This window comes from Nannospalax galili, unplaced genomic scaffold (genome assembly GCF_000622305.1).
Source record: "Nannospalax galili isolate Female #2095 unplaced genomic scaffold, S.galili_v1.0 scaffold368, whole genome shotgun sequence".
NCBI lineage: Eukaryota > Metazoa > Chordata > Mammalia > Rodentia > Spalacidae > Nannospalax > Nannospalax galili.
In genome coordinates this window covers 805,090-827,601 of record NW_008359963.1, presented here as the reverse complement: position 1 = coordinate 827,601, position 22,512 = coordinate 805,090, and the positions used below count along the sequence as shown (strand labels likewise).

The window sequence follows — 22,512 nt, the reverse complement described above, 5'->3', positions numbered from 1 at the left end:
TCACAAGTTCAAGGAAGCTGGGGCACATAGCAAGACCCTATTTCAAAACAAAAATAATGATAACAACAACAAAGAGGCCCAGGCATTAGACTACCTAACTTAGAATCTATTACTAAGCAATAGCAACAAAAAAATGCGATATTGGCATAAAAACAGACTCATATGGCATGGGTCAGGTAACCCAGAAATAAACCTACACATTTATGGTCAGTTGATCTTCTACAAATGTCACGAGAACAGACAATGGGGTGTGTGTGTGGAAAGTCTTTTCAATAAATGAGAAAACTGAGTATCTGCATGCAGAAAAATGAGATTAGAGCCTTCTCTCATCCCATGCACAAAAATCAACTCGAAATGGTATAAAGGCTTAATAAATAAAAAATAAAGCCTGAAATTATAAAACCACTAGAAGAAATATATAGGGAAAGTTTCATGACATGGATCTATCAAAATGTTCTTGGATATAACTTTGAAATCATGCAACAAAAGCAAAAGAAAATAAACAGGAGTGATTCAAACTGAAAAGCTTCTGCACAGCACAGGCAACAGAGAGCAGAGACAGCCCATGAAATGGAAGAGAGTATTTGCCAACTATGTATCTGACACTAGGGTAATACTCAAAATATACAAGACACTAACCAGAACAAGATGACAAACAAGCCAATTAGAAATTTGTCAAAGAACATGAATAGACTTACTCAAAAGAAGACATACAAATGGCTAACATATTAATCCATGTGAGAGGGCACAACAGTATTATTAGGGAAATGCTAGAACTACGGTGATATAGTAACTCATTAGTTTCCCTAGCAACTAGTGGTATTGAGCACCTGTTAGAAAGGTTATTAAAAAGACAAAAGACAAAAAGTGGTGACAATGTGCAGAAAAGATGACCCAAGCACCACAGGTAAGAATGAAAATACAGTGATTATGGAAAATTGTAGAAATTCCTTAAAAAAACTGAAAATGGAATTAATATATGACCCAGAAGCTCACTTTCAGGAATACAGCCAAAGGAGTGGAAATCAGTATGCTGAAGGGACATCTGCTGCACCATGCGCACTGACTAAGATATGGCAGTAAACTAAGTGCCCATCAACGGATGAATACGCACAGAAAATTTGACATCTATCATCTACCTATCTACTTTTCATCTATCTACCATCTATCTATCTATCTATCTATCTATCTATCTATCTATCCATCTATCTATCTATCATCATCATCTATCTTCTATCAAAATACCACTCAGATTTTGAACATATATAGAGTTGGAGAGACACATTCTAAGTGAATTAAGCCAGGTCTAAGAAGACAAAACACTGAATGATCTTGTATCTTTATGAGGGATATAAAAATTAAATTCATAGAATTAGGGAGTAGGAAGGTGGTTACCAGAAGCAGAGGGAAGGGGATGTGTGCAAAGGATGAAAAATGGAGAGATGCTGGTCAAAGGGTACAGAACTCATGGGCAGCAGGCCCCAACCTTAGTCAAGGAACTACTGGCAACTGGTTACTGCTGGGTGAGGGAGACTTGGTCTTCTTTAGGATGTGATCCTAGATAGGTTGACTAGACTCCAGTGGATGGACACACACCAAGGGATATCTGGGTACAAAAGTTTGACTCAATCCAGGCCTTAATATATATGATAGAATGCATAAAATCCAGTGGGGGGGTGAGAGTGCAGAGGGGGAGGGGCCTAAATATGATTAAGATTTATTGTATGCATGCACAAAAATTCAATAAAAGCATACATTAAAAATAAAAAGTCGCAAGGCATGGTGGTGCATGCCTTTAATCCCAGCACTTGGGAGGCAGAGGCAGGTGGATCTCTGTAAGTTCAAGGCCAGCCTGGTCTATATAATGAGTTCCAGGACAGCTGGGGCTACAGGGAAATCCTGTCTCTAAAAGACCAAAAGAAAAAAAAAAAAGTCTGTATCAAACAAAAAAGGAGAAATAAAATGTAAAATCTATCATTCATGGGATGTTATATAACATGGTGATTATAGTTAATAATGTCCATAGATTTAAAAATGTACTTCCCCAAAGATGAAGGAGATAACGCTAATTACCTTGATTTAATCATTTCATAATTTTCATCTATTATTTGCCATTTAAGATAGAACATTTTATAGTTTTTCAAATTGTGAACAGAACAAGAGATCTTTTGATTAGGAGTACATTCCAGAAACTAAGCATCAGGATCAAAGATAGAAGCGTCCCCAAAAAATTATGAACAAAAAAGATGGCCACTCTTATCTATACTTTTCAAACACTATATAAAATGGGTCATCTAAAATATCATGAAAAAAGTAACATTTTAGAAAGAATTACAAATAAAGGCACATTAATACCATTATTGTTATGATGATGACTGTCTAGCCAGAAAAATCATAGGGCAATAATTGAGCAATGGCTTGCCTATCTTATCTAAATGCTTACACATTTTTTCAGGGGTCTCTGGTCTGCAAAATTGCCTTTTTGCATGTAAGATGATGTCTGGTTCATATCATATCACCTACCACCCAAGGATAGAAACTAGGGCAAGGGAGTCTCAACATATCAATAATTACTTTATGTAAGTAATAATAATCAGCTCAGTTTTAAAGACCTTGCATTGTTTTTCAGAATATTAATAAATACAGTATGAAAACATATAGACAGCTTTTCCATAACCACTATTAATAATTAGAAATGTAATAAAATTATTCTAGTCAGATTCATTTTAAAAGTTCACATTTTGAAATACTTTCTTCACTGTAAGTAGATAGCAATATCAGATTAAAAAATAAAGAAGACAATATTAAAACACTAGCTCTGTGGTAGAAAATCTGACTAGCGGGGCTAGAGAGATGGCTCAGCGGTTAAGAGCACTGACCCAGGTTCAATTCCCAGCACCCACATGGCCACTAATGGTCCAAAACTCTAGTTTCAGGGGATTCGACACCCTCTTCTGACCTCCATGGGCATTGCACTACCTGGGGGCACTTACACACATGCAGGCAATACATTCATACACATAAAATAAAAATAAAAGATTTAAAAAAAGCTCAAGTAGCATGTGGAGGGCCCTGGGTTCCATCCCCAGCACTGCTCACACCCCACAATCCAAACCAAGAAAGCAATTTGAGGAAGTAAAAGTACAACAGAAATACAAAGAAGTGAGTTCTAGATCTTTTAAAAGCAGGCAGAGGTCGACTTGAGGTCAGGTCCTAGGCCAGTTTTCAGATGCCCACGAATATTAACATACATGTGAACAAAATCAGCCCAAATGGTGCCCATGATTACACTGATACTGCTATGTATACGTCACAAATGATTTTTTTCCCCATCACTCACCATCATCCTTTATTAAAGTCCACTCCACATTTCTCTTAACATTCACTTACATTAGTAGTTAATCACGTGTTTTATATATGTGTGTGTTTGTGAGAGTATGTGTGCATACACACATATTACACAATTTTAAGATTTAAAAATTGTACTTACTTTTTTACCACATCAAACATGCTTTTTTCTACATTTACCAGCCACTGTTCCACAGCAGTTCTGACTCGAATTTTCCTACAATTTGTTTAAAATATTATGAAATTACTATAATATTATGTCAATTAATTAACAACTCAGTTCTTTGAGAAACTTGTAAATTAAATTTTCTATGCATATATTACTTATGGGTCGAAGGACTGTAATATTCTACTAGTTTTTTCTTGATTTTTATTTGTAAAACATAGGTTTAGGGCATTCTGATATCAAAACTAGGAAATACATATAATAATTAGATTCCATGTAAAATATTAAATTTATGAGAAATAAATAATATTTTTTGAATTCCCCATGCTCTTTTTAAATACCTAAATTGGGCTAGGGGCTTTGTTGGGTAAGAAGGCTTGGGTACAGCAATTTTTTTTTCAGTTAAACCTGTACCAGGTACCAATGCTGGAGGTCAAGGGCCTTGCTGGAGCTGGTACATAGGACAGTGGAACAGAAGGCCCTGGCTTGCTGCATTTGCCTGAGAACCCACCATGGGGAAACCAGAGGCAGGTGGAAGCCTCAATAGAAACAAGACCAGCAACATCAAAATAGCCATTTCCTTCTTACTCAAAGAGATGGAAACTTGTGGCAGAGTTTAATGATGGAGTAAAAGGTAGATGCAGATTGGTATCCAGAGTTTTAAAAGCAAAAGTGCGAAGAGGGCTGCAGAGGGGAAGGCCGAAGCATATGTGCTTAAGGACATTGTCTTTGAACAAATAGTTTGCCTAACAAATTCACATGAAATGTCAGCGATTTCAGAGCAGATACTGAAACAGAGATGTCACAGTCTAAGCATGTAGTCCTAGCATATTTCACATACTTTGGCAGCACGAGACCTTCTCCTTCGGCAGATATGAGCATTTTTATAGCAGGAGGGCCAATTTCTTGTTTCCATATTAACATGTGTTTTATATTTCCAAAACATTTCAGAAGATGAGGCTATAAATCAGAAAACATATGTCAGCAACACAGTAAAACCCTGAGCAAGTAAGGAAACAACACGGAACAGAACAACACTCTCACCTGCACATACTCAGGATTTCCGTTGCCAGCTAGAATATTGAGAAGCTCGGCATTGCTGAGAAAGTAAAATCGTGGGAAAATCATCCTTTTAATTTCAAGGTAATCCTGTCCAAAGCCAGAAGAAATGTAATTCAGAATCACACCTAACCATGATGGGAATCACAAGCTCACTGGGGCCTGCAGTGTTAAAGGTGTAGTGTGCACAGCAGTTCCAGCCAAAATTATAGCCATGCTCAGTGAATGCTGAGCTATGGACAAGTGGCTCAGTAGTTAAGAGTACTGGCTGCTAGACATGGTTGTGCAGGACCTTTGACTTATCTTCACATAGATGGAACTGGTAAAAGAAAGGAGCCAGAAGCTCCTCCTAAGCCTATGTGACCCCTGAGGAACAGATCCTCAAATGACCTTAAGTGTAAAAATAAATTATTTATTTGGGCCAACTGTATGGTCTTAAACACCCAAAAGGAAAGTATAACCAAAGAGTAAAGTCATCAGTGTATTTCTTTAAGAGTTCAAGGGATTACACTTCCCAGATATTAGGCTTAAGACTATATAAAAAGTTATTTAGACAATTATTTCTGCCGGGCGTGGTGGCACACGCCTTTAATCCTAGCACTCGAGAGGCAGAGGCAGGTGGATCCCTGTGAGTTCAAGGCCAGCCTGGTCTACATAGTGAGTTCCAGGAAAGCTGGGGCTACAGGGAGACCCTGTCTCAAAAAGACAAAAAAAAAAGTTATTTAGGCAATTATTTCTCATTGATGATTTGCTCCTAATCAGAAAGTGCTGCTCAGATGTAAGACTTCAAATCTTAGTCTCCAATACTGTAGTGCCCACCTGCAGCTAAGGGAGACAACCAGATATTGTTCTAAAATGATGGATAAATTTGGTTTCTCCCCCTATTGAACCCTTTGAGAGGGAACTGACACTGATTGTAACCACTCCAACAGGTATCAAAATACGTGAAAACAAATCCTGAATCCATCACTCTCAATTCCAGCCTTGGAAAACAAAAGACAAATGAGGAGGACCCAATAAAGGCATGCTTTTGGAAGCCCTTGTCAAGAAACTCCAGTGGACTCTCATATGAACATTTGAAAATTGCCCTGTTCTGACTTTTTTCTAGTTCCCTGTCTAGAACTTGTTATGCTAATTTCTCTTGCCTTTACTTGTCCTTCACATCTTCTATTAAGGATTCAAGGGTACCCCAATTGCCTCACCCTGCGTCCCTGTTCAGGATGGAAGAAGCCAGAGCAGTCTGTGTCAAAATTCTCTATCTGCAAGTTGGGTAACCTCTTCAGAGGATGGTGTGATAAGAATAGGGTAAGCAGTTTAAGGGTAAAAAGATCCCAAAGAAAAGTATCCAGTTTCTCGGCTAAAACTCACACTGTTCTTGGGCCTTTTAGCAACATACTTTGTTCCAAAGGCCAAAAATGTCAAAAGTATTTGGGAGCTTGTATCTAATCCTTAAAAGATTTTAGGTATACCTCTTTAGAGGGGGGAAATGTTACAGTAGCTGAAAGCCCCATAAAAATAAATAAATCAAAGAAGAAGAAATAGTACATGAAGTTATCAGAAAAAAGTGATGGGAGATATGGGAGGAGTTGGAGGTGAGGGAATGGGCAATGGAGTTGATCAAAACACTTTATATGCATGTATGAAATTCTCAAATTATTTAAAAAAAAAAAAACGAAAAAAAAAAAAAAGAGTACTGGCTGTTCAGTTCCCAGCACCTACACGGTGGCTAACAACCATCTGCAACTCCAGTTCCAGGAAATCCAATGCCCTCTTCTGGCCTCCACTGGCACAGCACACATATAGTGCCCTTAAGATTTTATTTTTTATTTTATGTATATGAGGTGTTTTGCCTGCATGTATGTAAGTGTACCACGTGTGCCTGGTGCCTATGGAGGCCACAAGAGGGTGTCAGATTCACTGGAACTGGAATTAAAGATAGGTGTTAGCCGCTTGTGGATGCTAAAAATTAAACCTGGGGCCTAGGAAGTGCCATACTTGCCCTTAACCACTGAGACATCTCTCTAGCCCTGCTAAGCTACTTTTTAATAAAACAAAACTAAAACAAATGAAAACTAAAAAGCAAGCTGACAAAGAAAAAACAACCCACATTTACTTACACACCCTGTTCTCATAATGAGGCAGCGCATTTGGGTATTTTTAGCATTACTTTCCCACACTTGCAATTTTCTGCTGTTTCTATGACGTCATCACCAAGAGAACATGGCACTCCACAGAGGATCTCACATTGTACTACACCGAGTCCCTACGAGTCCCATCCCTCCCCACAACTTCATTCTAGTTTCATCTTTCCTTCTTTTCAGAAAGAGATAACCACTTTTTTATGCCAGCCTAAGACACCGTTATCTTCACGCCTCTTTTCAACCTAGGCCTTGCAGCAGGCCTCCACTTTCCATTAAATTTCTCTAAGAACAAAAAGATAGGAGGCCCCCTCCTCACTGTGGTGTCTTCTAGCTATTTGCGTTCCCACCCATCTCAAAGTTCTTGAAAACAGAGTTTATTAACTCAAAATTCCTGCTTATTCAGACCTCTCTCGTGCTGCTGTCTGGCCCTAAGGAGTTTATCAGGGGTATCTCAGTCCTTATGTTTCGGGGAACTTCCACAGCTTTTGACTGTTGACTCTGTCCTCCTTAAAAAATTATTTTACATTTTTAGTGTATGCATGTGTGTGTGTTTGGGTGCAGGTGTACACTCACTTGTGAGGCCAAAAGTTAACATCAGATGTCTTCCTCTATCGATCTCCACTTTATTTTTTCAGACAGGGTTTCTCAGTGAATCTCGAGCTAGACAGGCTGGCCAGCAAGCTCTAGGAATCCACCTGTCTTTGCTTCTAGCCCCCACCATTACCACTGCCCCACCTAGAGTTAGATGTACACCACTGACTTTTATGTGGGTGCTGGGGCTCTGAACTCAAGGGCTTGAGGTTGAACAAGTACTTTACTGATGGATCATCTCCCCAGCACTCTGCTTTTCTGCCATCTCTCAGCTACCTGATATTTTCTTTCAAGAGCCCTTTGTCCCCTACTGCTTAACACTGGCACCTCTTGAGTTCTATCCTCAACACTCCTTTACTCGTGATGCTTTTGAGCTGTTTGACAGATAACCACTTGGTCTTTAGCTCAGACCACTCTCCAGCCAGATCCATACACAGAAGCCACTCATCTACAGATCAGATCCTTCTGGATGCCTGGGACCATGGGTAGTTGTGAACCCCATGTAATTCTGGAACACAGCACTGTGATACTGCAACAACTGATCTAATAACCAAGGAGGCGACCAAATGAATGGGGTGCAGGATGCATGTACAATGTGGGCACACTGGACAAAAGGATGATTTTCATGTTCTGAATGGAATGGACTGAAATTGCATCACTACTGAGAACTACTGGTAATTTAAGACTTAAAAATTGTTCTTGGGATTTCCAATTTAATATCTTCCAATTACAGTGCGCTAAGGGTAACTGAAACAGTGGGCAGTAAAACTGTGGAAAAGGGGAAGCCATTGTACCCAACAGCCAGGAGAAGATGCTCAGTTCAATGTCCCGAAAGCCTTTAGATCTTTAGTATGCACAAAGCGTGTTTCCACACAGGCCTCCTCTAGCTCCCACCTGTTTTTGGAGGAATGACTTCTTGACTGAAGACTTTTACTCAAACTTGCACCAAAGGCTGTTTCATGCAAACAAGCTCACTGAGCCATCTGCTCTTGAGACCTGGGCTGGGGGTTGGGGTGATACACAGAGGAATCCCAATTTTCCTTCCAAGACAGTGAAACAGAGTAACTGAAGTGTGTGTGAAATATCTTAGGCCCAGAGATCAAAGGGCAATCTAAGATTCTCTGATAAGGGTAGATCTAAGCTTATAGTACTCCAATTGTTGCTGGAAAATGGTTTTGAATAAAATTATGGGTTAGGCCTGACTGGGGAGAGTTCTAAGAGAGATCTGAAGGAACAAGCTCTCTGTGGGCCCATCTACTTTGCTATTAAAACTTAACGCTAAGAATCAGGCTGATTGTTTATTCAGTTATAAACGAATTCAGCTTAGTAACACTGTGTGTTTTGTGAGTAACTGCTGCTTTGCTGACCAGGTCAGAAACCTGGGAACTTTCTTTCATTTTCTATTTGCCCAGATGACGTTCCTGCTTCTGCCTTCTTTCATCCTCATTATAGTGTCATGTTAGCTACTGAGTATTTCTAGTCTTTACCTAGACTTCTAGTAGATGATCTCACTGCCTATTATGGTCTGGATATGGTTTGAGTGTGTTTCAGAAGGCTTCACTGTTGACATTTAATCCCCATGTGGTAGTGATATGAAAATGGTAGAAACTTAATCTGACTCGGGTGTGGGGCAGTGATTTGTATAAACTATATAAGCTCATCAGGATGGAGCTCTATAATTGAAAGATCTAAAAGATCTGAAAACACACAGACACACATGTGCCCTCCACGTGATACCATATGCTGCCTTGAGACTACCAGCAGGAAGGCCATTACATCTGGAGGTTGTGGCCACACCTATAATGCTAGCACTTGGGAGGCAGAGGCAGAAGACTGCGAGTTCAGTCTGGTCTATGTAGTAACAGTGAGTTTGAGTTAAGCTCACACACACACAGAGAGAGAGAGAGAGAGAGAGAGAGAGAGAGAGAGAGAGAGAATATCACCGGATGTGGCCCCTCAATACCAGACCAAACAAATCCAGATAGAGAGAGAGAGAGAGAGAGAGAGAGAGAGAGAGAGAGAGAGAATATCACCAGATGTGGCCCCTCAATACCAGACCAAACAAATCCAGACTCACACACTGTCCTTCTATACCTGGAGGGATAGTTATGTTGAAATTAGTTTCCCAACATGGTGGTGAGAGATAGTGGGACCTCCAAGAAGGGTTAAGTCTCACAGAAGCAAATGGAGCTCTTGCTCTGGTGGGACAGGCTGTTGCTGCTGTAGCAGCGTGTCAGAAAGCTGTCCTTTGTGTTTCTCCTCACCTAGATGCACCAGCTGCCCTCCACTTTTCTGTCCTGAGACGAAGCAGGCTGAGGCCCTCGACAGATGCTTGTTCCATGCTCTAGGACTCCCTAGTCTTCAGAATTAGGTATCTTTCATAGCAATGGGAAACAAGCTAAGGCAGTGTACTGCACATGGTGATGCTTTACTGTGGTATCTATTTCTGAAATAGACGATCTCACTCTCCTACTTAAAATCCTTTGGTGGCTCCTCCTGAAAACGTCAAAACTCACTGTGGTACTCCAGGCCCTTTACCAGCTGTCCCTAGCTCCCTGGGAGAATCTCCTCTCTCCCCACTACTTTCCACTGGAGGTCCAGGTTCTGCCTGTGGTGATGTGCTCATGGCTCTGCATCTCACACTTCTTCCATTTCACTTGTGGCTCTTCCCACCCTCTTATTTTCCGCTATTCTGATTCTTACTTAGCTGATATCAATACTTCTTTTAAGCCCCAGATCAGCTAGAACTTCTCCCAGGCTGAGTGAGTATACTGGTGGGAAAGGTGATGGGGCCTCCTCTCCTTGAATACTGTCATCTTAGCCAACCAACCATCACATTGCACATTGTCTTTACTTTTCCCCTATGATAGATTTTGAGTTCTGTAATAGTCAAATATCTTTTTATCTTTGTAGTCTAAACACTTAGCAGTTGTGACAGGTATAAAGCAGGTACTCAATACATGACTAAATGAAAGACTGTTGGTTTGAAATAATCCAAAGATATGCTAGAAATAATTGGGAAGATTGTCATAGTGATTGCCTCATAAACTGGTATTAACTGCACTATTCTGGGTATAGCTTCTTATGCCTCTCCAGACCGTAAGCTCTACAAATAGAATCTGCCTAGGTAAAGAGCTTCCTGTAGGCTGGGACTGCTTGAGTATATTTTGATGGGGTAATCACAACTACTGTAACTTGCGCTAAGGAAAAGTGATAAAAGCCTCAAAAAAAAAAAATCGTGGTTTATGAAGTGAGGTGACTACATACCTCACAGTGTGAAACTCAAGTATTAGAACCCAGTATTTAATGATATAAATGCTTAGCCAACAATTTAATGTTCCGGCAATGTAAAAATACATATGGAATTAGTAATTTAATTTATAAGTTTCTAGAGCTATTCAGCTTTTGCTGAACCTATCAACTTAGTAATAGCAGGGCTATTAACAAAAGAAGGAATCCTCATTAAATAACTAAACACAACCTCATCATCACAAAGCTGGTGGGGGGGGTACTTTTAGTCTCAACTTAAAGATAAAAGAACATTAGCTGGGCATGGTGGTGCACGCCTTTAATCCCAGCACTCAGGAGGCAGAGGCAGGCAGATCTCTGTGAGTTCAAGGCCAGCCAGGTCTACATAGTGAGTTTCAGGATAGCTGGGGCTACAGGGAGACCCTATCTCAAAAAGACCCAAAAAAAAACCAAAAAACCCAAAAAGCATCAGTATTTAAAAGCTTGGGTCTTTGCTTGAGAATTAGATGAGGTCATACATTTGGTAGTTGTACTACAGGACTATCTTCTGAGCCACACAGAGGCCATCTTCAGGAGTTCAGTTGTAACCCTTTACAAAGGATTATCACAGCTAGGCTTGTTGAGTGTTGACATCCTCACATAAAAGGAGGGTTGGGAGGGTCATGGAACCCTCACCTGAGTATCTAGTCACTCCTTCCAACCAGTTGTGTGCAATTCTGCCCTAACTGCACATGGCCTCCGGGCAGGACCAGAGTATTTAGGCTAGGAAGGACTAAGGGAGGGGACTCCATCTATGAGGCCATGGGAATGCTAATCATTCACACTGTGTGCAGACTTTCCAGTGTGGCATTAGAGGGGGAAGCAGCCACACTCCTGTAAGCAGCCCTTCATCCAGGCTTTCTGCAAGTAAGCCCCCAAAAGTCATTGGTTGCCCTGGGTGAACTTCACTGGAGTCGTACCTTGGTTTGTTGTCAGGACTATAGAGGAAAAGGGAAGGCCTCTCCCCTTTTAGCAACAGTAGTGTTTTCATTAAGTCAAAAATGGAAGTGAGGGTTAGAAAACTTGCTGCACTGAGAGTGAAGGAAGTCTGCACTGGTGTTAGTTTCTGCCGTATGTTACAGCACTTTTGTTAGCTACATGACTGCACTTTAGGATTGCAATAGTTTTACCTCAAGACTTTTCTTTATGTATTCGAGATGTATATTGCAATTTTTCAAAATTTCAAGGACTCCTACAGAGATGGTTATATGCAAAGCATCTAGTTTGTTTTGTACTTTTGACATTATCTCTTTCCACATGACAATCACATGGGAGAAAAGTTTTGTTTCTGCTGGGAGCTCCCTTTAAAAATAAAGATTAGATGTAAATATTTCTTTAAAATAATTAAAATCTATAATTTAAATGCATTTGCCACAAAACATTGTTGAAGTTGAGTTTATAAGACAATTTTTGATACATTTCCTTTCTTTGATCAGCCATAGAAGATCTTGTCTATTTTTTATAAGCAGTGTATATGGCAAGAAAAAAAAAACAGGATAAATTATACATGTAACTATCACTTAAAAATATTATACTTAATGAACAGCAGAAAATAGATGTAAATTCTATATAAAATAAATAAAAGCTATTTGTGTGCTAGAGGACTACAGTTTCCATTGTGTCCCCAACCCCTGACACCATAGGAAGTGGTGGAACTTTTGGGAGGTGGGGCCCTAATAGGAGAAACTTAGGCCATCGGCGTGTGCCCTGAAAGAGACATTTAAACTCCAACTCCTTTGTCTCTCTGTTCCTGGCCACAGTACCATGAGGGGAAACGCTCTTGTCATATGTTCCTGCTATGATGAACTCTGCTTCCCATAGGTTCAAAGCAACCAGTGAAACAACCATGGGTTGAAACCTTCAAAGCTATAAGCCAAAATAAGCCTTTCTCCCTCATAAGTTGAGTCACTCAGGTATTATGTCACAGCAGCAGAAAAGCCAACTAACAAAAGAAACTTCACTGGGATCCTAGGAAAGCTTCTTTACAGAAGCAACAGGATCTGGGTTTGAAAGATACATGATGCTGAAGTGCAGGCACAGGGAACATTCAGTCCAGGAGCAGGAGTACTGCAGCGTAATAATAAAACCTCAGTTCTGTGGCTGATTAAAGCAACCTGATATTTTAAGGATCATTAAATATTAGTTTTTTCTTTCAAACAAACCCTATAAAACCTGGAACTTGGTTTTTGACAGGGAATTCTAATCTTTTAATCCTACCACACTGTGTAAGATTTTTGTTTAAAGAAATGCCTTGATGCATTACTGAGCTTGGTGGCTTGGGGTGTTGAAGCCCTTCTCCCTTTGCACTCATTCTTTAAACTAGCCAACCAGGAAAGACTATGAGGTCAGATCCCAGCCAATGGGGAGAAGACATGGTCCTCTTGAGTTAGGGATTAAAGTCCACCAAGCTTCCAAGTCCTGTGTGCTTGCTGCATCTGACCGACTACGTAAGACACCCTTTTGCAAAAGTAAAATCTGCCTTGCCGAGTTACTTTCACTTTGGTGGCATGTTCTTTCTGTAGTTTGATGGAGTGGACCTCAGCTTTTATTTCTAATAAGATGATAAGGAAATGTAAGGCAGGTATTAGACCTGATATAGAAATGTTCTTTTGCAGAATAGTATATTTATTTTTAACCCTTGGCTAAGAGCAACCAAACCCATGTGTGGCACAATCAACTGATGTTTAAGTTTGTTTCTGCTGCTACTGGAGTTGAATGGGGGAAATATTTTAGAGAGTTGTATGTTCTTGCATTTTCTCTGCTCACTTATAGTCCCACTCCCATCTACAATGGCTCCAACCTGATTCGAGCTCCTCCTGGTTTGCAAGTTGAGGTAGGAAGGAAATCAGAGGGAAAGCTTTTTATTGTTGTTCATTCAGCTAGTGTCACCTTGAGTCTTCTTTTGCTTCTTAAATACCTTTTGGAATGGCAAATATCTATGGAATGCATTGCTGGGCTTTTTGAGTCCCCTCGGCAGGAACTGTACTGCTCCATTCTCTGGTTCTTTCCAGCTGACCTCTTACAACCAATTTTCAGGCTCCTATTACAAGTGATATTCTTCAGGAATTCCTTTGTTGTGATTAACAGTCATTCAGGTTGGAGATCTTTCTAGATAACTCTAGTTTGGAAACATCTATCACTACTGTCTCTATTGGGATTTCTCATCTTCAGCATTACTGACATTTTTTACCTGTTAATTTTTTTTTATGGTGGGGGCTTTCCATGCATTGTTGGATATTTAACAGCATCCTTGGTCTCTACCCACTAGATGCCAGTAGTAACCCTTCCTTTATGACAACAATGAATGCTTCAGGATTTTGGAAAATGCTCTACTGGAAGGGCAGAACCACTGGTCCAAGATAGTCATGTATTTGTGTATGTCTTCCCTGTGCAGCCATTGAAGGCTTCCTCAGAATTCTCCTACAAAGAGGCCTAACTTTTAATATTCCCATACTCTAAGACAATGAGTATTCACCATTATCCTATTTCCCATCTTGGGTAATGGTGTTGAATGTTTCTGCAACTCAGCAAAAATCCCATCATATATAGTATGGTTAGTGTTGTCAGAAGAGAAAATTTGGTCACAGACACATACAAAGGAAAGACGCTGTGAAGACAGAAGAAAAAGTCTGGTAGCCATCTATAAGGTAAGGGGAGTCTTACATGAAACCAAACCTGCCAATACCTTGATTCTGGAGCTGTGAGGAAATACATTTCTATCACTTAAAAAAAAAATCCCATCACAGAAGGCACTTTGAACTACTCCCCCACCCCCATTAAGGACCCTTCCTATCTCTCTGGGAGGTTCTAACACAGTCCTTACAATAGTCTTTACTCTCACAAATTCCCATTTTAGATTTCTCCCTTTGATGAACCTCATGTTCCTCTCTTCTTCACACCCTTCCCCCTGGTATTTGATCTCATCCTTCTCCATTAGTTAAAAGTCTATTACTGATTCATTGTTTTTCTTATGTTAGACTTACTGTATAAATACCTCCAGCATCTCTTAAAAGCCACCTTTCCGATCTCAACAAATTTTATAAAAGAACAGCTTAGTGATGTTTCAAACTCTCTTACCTAGGAGTCTGGTCTCTCCATTAATTAAAAAAAGACCTTTAGTAAGAAACAGTATTTACATCTTGGACTTAAAGATCAAAGCTGTGGCAAACATAAAATGGTATACTTCTTAGGTATGTGGATTTCAGAGAAACTATGGGGTAACACAAAAATGCCAAGCATTCATATAACAAGAACTATACATGTGTAGCAAACATAAATATTGTTCCCTATAAAGCAATAGTTACATCTGAACAATTCTCCTTTGTAACATTTAGCAGTTTTCCTTTGCTCCTCCTAAAAGTTCACAGTATTTAACTTGGTAATCATTCCAACCACTCTAAGGCCTTCCAATGACATACTCCATGATTTCTTACCTTATTTCAGAATGGCTTCTAGGTCAGTGGTTTAAATTCTGCCTAGATAACTCATTTGTCTCAACTTAAGCAATCTCAAGACTAATCACTTTTAAAGGTTAGAAGCAGTTAGTTTAAGTGTTATGAATGAAATGGAAAATGAAATGTTTCTCAATGCCAAGTCCCTCTTTTCTACCTGGTTCAGAGAAATTCTTATCAATGTATGAATGCTACTAAGCATATTTATTATTCACATCAAAACCACACTAATCTTCCCACATAATATTGTGGCTTAAGGATTATAATGATGTATTGGAGGCATTTCAGTTTTTTAAGGCTTTATATTGGCAATTAAGAAAATTAAGCTTTTAAAAATAAAGATTCTTGTAATTTGATAAATGAGGAAATAACTGCTTAACAGGTGACATTCTTACATGTACAGATGGTCTGTTAGTTACTTTTCTTGCTGCTATGACAAAATACCTGACAATAAGAAGTTGAAGGAGGAAGAGAGAGAGGGAGGGAGGGAGAGAGGGAAGGAGGGTTTATTCTAGCTTACAGTTTGAAGGGATATATTCCATCATGCTTGGGAAGACATGGCTTCTGGAGCAGGAGGCTGGCTGGTCACGTTGTATCCACAGTCAGGAAGCACAACATGAACAGGAAGTGGGAACAGCTATTAAACACATTCAGTGACTCACTTCCTCCTGCAAGCCCCACTTCTTAAAGGTTCCATAACCTTCTCAAACAGCACCACCAGCTCCGGACCACATATTCAAACTTGTGATCCTGTGTGGACATTGCTCATTCAAACTACGCTAGATTGGATTTGTTTACTTAATTGAAGAGATGATTTCTCAAAGATTATAGAAACCAAAATTCCCACTATGTATTTTTTACCTGTATATGGTATTTTTAAATTTTCTTACTTTTGTATTTCTAAAGAATTAAAGATTGGTTGAAGACAAAGCCAATTTCTTTGACAGTGCATCCATTCCTCCAGGGTATAAGAAAAGAGATTTAACTTTTGATCCCACTCACTCACAAGAGCCTACAAAAGATTAAAAAACAGACATAAAAATATAAATATATGAAAATTACTCTCAAGAGTCACATAATAGAAACTGAGGTAAGGTAATTAGCATTCACTGTCATAACAGAAAACGATTAACAGAGGGTCACATAAATGAAATCTAATTATATTTAGTTTGTGAAGTTTTAAGCTGTACTGTTCATTCAGTTTTCTTGTGCATTATATGATAGACAAGCCTTTTTGTAGAAGACTTGAGTAACATGCAGAGATACATGGAAACTACATGAATGTTTCATTCAGTACTTCTCGGTTCTGTCACAGAACTGTAACCAAGAGTTTGGCACGTACGCTACCCTAGTCCATTCTTTTTTCTAATTAATTAATTTATTATTTAATTTATTTATCGTCTTTTTGAGGCAGGGTCTCCCTGGAGCTGCATCTGGCCTAGATTCTCTATGGAGACCAGGCTGGCCTCGAACTCACAGAGATCTGCCTGCCTCTGCCTCCTGAGTGCTGGGATTAAAGGCGTGTGCCACCACGCCCAGCTCTAGTCCATTTTTTAAGTCTTTCTGCACAGGTGTACATACGCATGTAATACCTTCCATAGTTTACATAAATGTAGCATGTACATTGTCTTATGACCTAATTTTCCAAAAAACTAGCAATGACTTCTAGGGAGGTTTTATGTCAATAATTGTAGGTTTTGTTTCTTCAGAAAATTCCATTGTATACAACTTTTTTTCCAACTAGTACATTTAATAAGATAATGAGAAAGTGGTTAAAAGTTAATTAACAATAAAAATAATTTTCAAAAAAACCCAGTAGGTTAGCTGATCCTACTGATGCTTCAAAAAGACTCATGTTCAACTAATTTCTACTTATCTTTTGGTATTACCAGCATAGTCTTCTACACTTGCCTCTAGATTTTGATAGCTGTATCAAGGTTAAATTGTGATGCAAGGTAAATGGCACATATTTAATGTGCACAATTTTATAATTTTCAACATCTCTTTATGCCTATGAAATGATGGCCACAATGAAGATAGCAAACGTTCCTTCTCCCTTGAAAGGACTCCTTATGCTCTGGTGTAATCACTTCCCTCTAGCTCCCTCCCACCTTTTCAAGTGACTGCCTGGCATCATGCCACTGACACATCAATTGAATACATGAGCAGGGACCCTGCACAAGTTAGTTCTCCCTAGTTCTTAATCTTCCTGTTCCAGAGTTTCGGCAGCATCTCCTCAGGTCAGGAGAGGGCTACGCTCTGCAGACTCCTCAGCCCTGGAGCAGGTTAGTGCAAACTGGACTTAATTCCTTGTTTCTTGTATCTCTGAGAACGTTGTCCTTCATTCATTGATGTCCAGTTAATGAAAACCACTGTTCTATATTTTTTATTTCTGATTTGGTTTGAGTATTTTAGGTAGGATGGTAAATTAGGTTCCTTTGATTTTACTTGGAAGTAGAAATCTTTGTGTATGCATATCTGAGTTCTTTTCGGCTTCTTGTATATGCCAAATTTACCACTTACTAAATTCATTTTTATTTTCAATAAAGGCATTTAGTGCTCTATTCATTTTCACAAGGCTGTAGCTGGGACAAGGTTTGCTATGTAATTCTGTTCTTGCTGCTTATTTCCAAAGCTAAAAATTTTAATTATGTTTCCTATACATTCAGACCATTCTTTAAAATTTTTCTCTTTTGTGAATATTTTTTCTGATATTTTTCTTAATATTATTTTTATTTTGCTATATGTTGTTTAACAAATAATTATTATTCTTGCATTAAATTTTTTCTCTGATCCCTGCCTAAATGACATTTTCCCCTAAATGTTCATATATTTACAAATAATGTGAATTTCATTTGTTGAATACAGATTTCTCTGTTACTCTCTGTATACATATCTATATGGATATAGATATGTGTATGATTAATTATATTAATTTTGTTATTGAAAAGCTCTGTATCAGTACATATCTGATTAAGTTTCTTTCTTTTTTTTTTTGGTCTTTTTGAGACAGGGTCTCCCTGTAGCTCCAGCTGTCCTGTAACTCACTATGTAGACCAGGCTGGCCTTGAACTCACAGAGATCAGCCTGCCTCTGCCTCCTGAGTGCTGGGATTAAAGGCATGTACCACCACGCCTGGCTATTTCCCTATAGCTCCAGCTCACTTGTAGACCAGGATGGCCTCCATCTCACAGATCTCTGCCTGCCTCTGCCTCCTGAGTGCTGGGATTAAAGGTGTGCACCACCACGCCTGGTTGATTAAGTTTCTTAAATTAATTTTAGCTAATTTATTAGATATGGGGCTATCCACTTATTATGAACTATTATGAGATACTGAATGCATCTGGAAAAAGTCATAATTGGGGGGGTAATTTTTTAAATGATCTAAATTTGTGTGTCCAAATTAAACTTTGACATTTTCTTAAGAATAATTACTGTTTCTATACATTATTCCTATTGTTCACATTAGTAAGTATTCCATCTTCTATATAAGCATATGAAAGATTCATATAATTGAATTTATAGAAAGCAAAAATTAACAAGAGAGATGGTAAAAAAGGAAACCATTTCCAAGTCTTTGTCCTAGTATTTACCTTAATTGGCCCAAGATAGGAAGATCCTTTAATTGTTGTAAGAATGGCTTGAGAGTCTTCTAGCTGAGCTATTGTGTCATCTATAGATGAAATGATTAGGATAGAGTAGGCCTCTGTGTGATGAAGAACTAAATGTAAGGGAGAGGCATTCCAGAGCTCGATAATCTTAAATAGCATTTTTTCAAGAGCAGCTTCATTAGTTGCTGAGATCGATATTTCATTTATTTTACCTTCATATAGAAACATCTAAAATGAAGAAATTTTTCTTTAATAGCCAGTGGAGCAAATCATTTCCAAAGCATGTAAAAGGAAGCTTTAAACCTATGTCTTGAGAGGTTATTCAGAAGGTTTCATCAGAAGAACTAAGGTCTGACTGCAGTGAGATTCACATACCACCGGAGCCTTCACGGCCCCCTTTGATGTGGCCCCTTTAGAGTCTACTCATTCTACCCACTTCCCTCTGTTCACAATCTATGAAAATTTCTAATTTTCCTCTTATTCCAGTCTGTAAATAATACACACTTTCTATGTATGTGCAGATGGTAGTATTTCCTTATTTCCTCTGCACTGATGCCAACTTCTTACTTTGTGATAAGCTTTCACTCTATAAAGAATCTTAGAGTATTAGAGTATATTCATCCAGGTCCATCCATCTGATGGGCCCAGATTTCTCCGCCCTTTTTTTTCTTTACCAGGTATCCTCAGGGATAAGTGTCTCCGTAAATGCATTAATAGAATATATACAGGCCTTCACCCCATGAGCACTGACTGCCAGATCCCAGACAAGATACTGATATAAAAATCTGTGGATTCACTCACCATCCTAGAATATCAGAAAGATTCCTAATCTCTGTCTTCGGAATTAGTTATTTGGGATTTTTTTTTTATCCTTGATTAGGAAACGGAATGCAGTATGTAATCTCCAAGGGCTAAAAAATGATGCTTAATCTCTATGATTTGGTAGTGCAGCTAAGTGGGGATTACGAACCAAGCATGACTAACTTTCACCATTTGTTACAGGTCGCCAAAAATGGCATAAAAGTAGTAGGATAGGCTGACTGCTTATGGACTTAACCAACAGCACTGGAAGTAAATAAAAGCTAAATAAATAAAAGTCACAATACTATATACAAGTTTGGTGCTGAAGAAAAACCTTTGTGCCGAATATACTCTGAGATTGTTAAAAATGAAATCCATACACAGATAACAGTTAAGGAAAAACTTCAGCCACATGAATCCAGCTCTGTCAAGTCTTTATGGTCAAACTTTGATAGAGGTGGGTCTTCAAATTATTCGGGATGTTGGTGAGGTTTTAGTTGAATCTTAATGGTTATAATGAATTATTGATCATTACCTTAGAATGGAAAACTTTCTAGAGTGCAAATAAAGTGATAGTGTCTCTTTCTCATCTCCCAGTTTACTTTATGACATGCTTTTCATGACACAGGCTTTCAAGAGCCCTCACCTCTTTGGCAGAATATTTGCCATACATCACAAATTATTGTACGGATAAATGGATGCATTGATTCTGAAAGGGCTAATGCTTAGCCTAGAAAATCTTGCAGCATGATTTTTCATCTCTGGGTCAAGCCCAAGAAAGGTAGGTTTTGTAAATGAAGGACGACTCTACTTGGATCTACTTGGCATTTGCATTAATCTGGATAAGCTGTCAGATATTTTTTCTTTTTGTAGTGTTGGGAGTTGTACTTAGGGCCTCATGCATGCCAGGCTCTACCACTAAGCTGTATCTCCAGCCCAAGCTGGCAGGTTTATAGTGGCTGACCAACCCTCCCACACTCAGAACCCCTGAAGAGTTCAGTGGGGTTTCCTAGATGATTGCTTCCTCATCTGTTCTGCTGTTATGACTTAAAGAGTGGGATCTTCTAGCTCAGGGCTATGAACCATGATAGCTGAAGACTCTGTTCACCTTTTGTTCAAGCTCAACTGATTTATAGCTTCCAGAATCTGTACCAGATTTTCTTCTTTTTATTTTTTATTTTTATTTAAAAAATTTGTTTTGGTCTTTTTGAGACAGGGTCTTCCTGTAGCTGCAGCTGGCCTGGATTCACTATGTAGACCAGGCTGGCCTGGGTCTCAGAGATCTGCCTGCCTCTGCCTCCCAAGTGCTGGGATTAAAGGTGTGCGCCACCACGCCCGGCCCCAGCAGACTTTCTTCTTGAACTATCCATCATATTATTAAGGCAGGGATGGCTCATAGGGATACTACAGGGATATCACGGGACACTGATCCATGTAGGCCATCAGTTGCTGCCCTGTGTTGTCTATTCATCCTGACTTTTATTGTATGTTCCTGCTTGTAGTTTTCTAAATTCTCAGCCTTAACCTAAGTTGTGCGATCATTTCTATGATCCAAAATACTGAAATGACAATGTTGGACATGTTTGAGATTTTCAGCATGTTGCTTTGAAGCGACTCAGCTGTTGTCACTGAATTCTTGCTGAATTCCTCTTTGGTACATAAACCAGTTAGGAGGCTCTGGCAGTAAGCCAGGAAAGAACAAGAGATTTAGATAGAGGAGAAGACAACAGGAAAAGCAGCAAATGTTAGCTCATGACTTTTACTATAAGCAGTGTCAAGAATGAGTTGCCAATAACCAAGGGAAGGAGGGCAGAGGGAGGGATGGAGAGGGAGGAAGGGCAGAAGGAAAGAATTTGGGAGGCGGAGAAACATTTTTTTGGCACTTTAATTTTGAATAAAGCTTGAACATATGTTACTTTTCTGTTGCTATGATAAAATACCATGACCAAGGCAACTTATAGAAAAGATTATTTTGGCTTATGGTTTTAGAGGGAGCATTCATAAACTATTATCAATTATTATCTAAAACTCCCTTACTTTCCCAGACACTCTGCACAACTCCCTGGTTTCTAATTTATGTTCTCTGAACGCTTACTTGTGTGCACCTCAAACTGGCCTCTTGTACTATTTTAACATATTCTTTTCAAACTTATTTACCTTGAGAGATAGAAGTTCCTCTACTGAGAGGTGTTTATCAAGGGAAATTGACTTTCCAGTGATCTCTTGTAGAAGCTCTCAGTGCCGTGGCTTGAGGCAGGGGTTTCCCAGTGCTATGATGATAGGCAGCTCTTGTTTGAAATCTGTCACTGATTTTTTAAGGTGCGTAACCATATCATTTTTAGGTAAACCTATAAATAACCACAAGTCAGTCAACTTAAATTACATTCATCATATTTTTTAACCAAACAAATTGGGAGTTTTTCTTTAAAACTTTCTAATTAATATAACATTAATATTTTGGGCTAGAGAGATGGATCAATGGTTAAGAACACTGACTGATCTTGCAGAAGACCTGGGTTCAAACCCTGACACCCACAAGGTGGCTAGCAACCATCTGTAACTCCAGTTCCAGGGGATCTATCACCCTCTTCTGACCACTGTGGGCATTGCATGAGTACACTTACACACATGCAGGTAATACATTCATACACAAAAACAGACATAAAGAAATTATTTTTAAAAATATAGAATTCTATTTTATCACTTTTTAATTTCACTAAATATAAAACGAGGTGCCTTACTAACATCATCCTTCTGTAACATCAACTAAAGATTAGAATATAGAAAAACTACAATTACAGTTAATGGTTAATGACTAAAACCCGAGCCTATCAGGCCCAAGTTATCTTGAAAAATGATGCCATTATGGCACTGAGCATAAGGTTTCCAAGATTTTCACTGACATATATATATATATATATATATGTATGTGTGTGTATGCATATATATGTATATACATGTATGGTGTGTGCGTATGTGTGTGTATGTATGTGTGTGGTGTGTGTGTGTGTATGTGTGTGGGGTGTGTGTGTATGTGTGTATGTATGTGTGTGTTT

The 22,512-nt window shown here is 38.9% G+C and overlaps 1 protein-coding gene across 1 annotated transcript in view; it reads right to left on the bottom strand.

Annotated features, from left to right (window-relative positions):
* Dnah14 (dynein axonemal heavy chain 14) overlaps positions 1-22,512 on the bottom strand; it is a 322,248-nt gene that overhangs the window by 225,903 nt on the left and 73,833 nt on the right. The window contains 7 exon segments of the mRNA XM_029559013.1: positions 3,491-3,565; positions 4,356-4,474; positions 4,559-4,663; positions 11,724-11,895; positions 15,935-16,056; positions 18,638-18,883; positions 21,614-21,804. Coding sequence (XP_029414873.1) covers positions 3,491-3,565; positions 4,356-4,474; positions 4,559-4,663; positions 11,724-11,895; positions 15,935-16,056; positions 18,638-18,883; positions 21,614-21,804 — 1,030 coding nt within the window.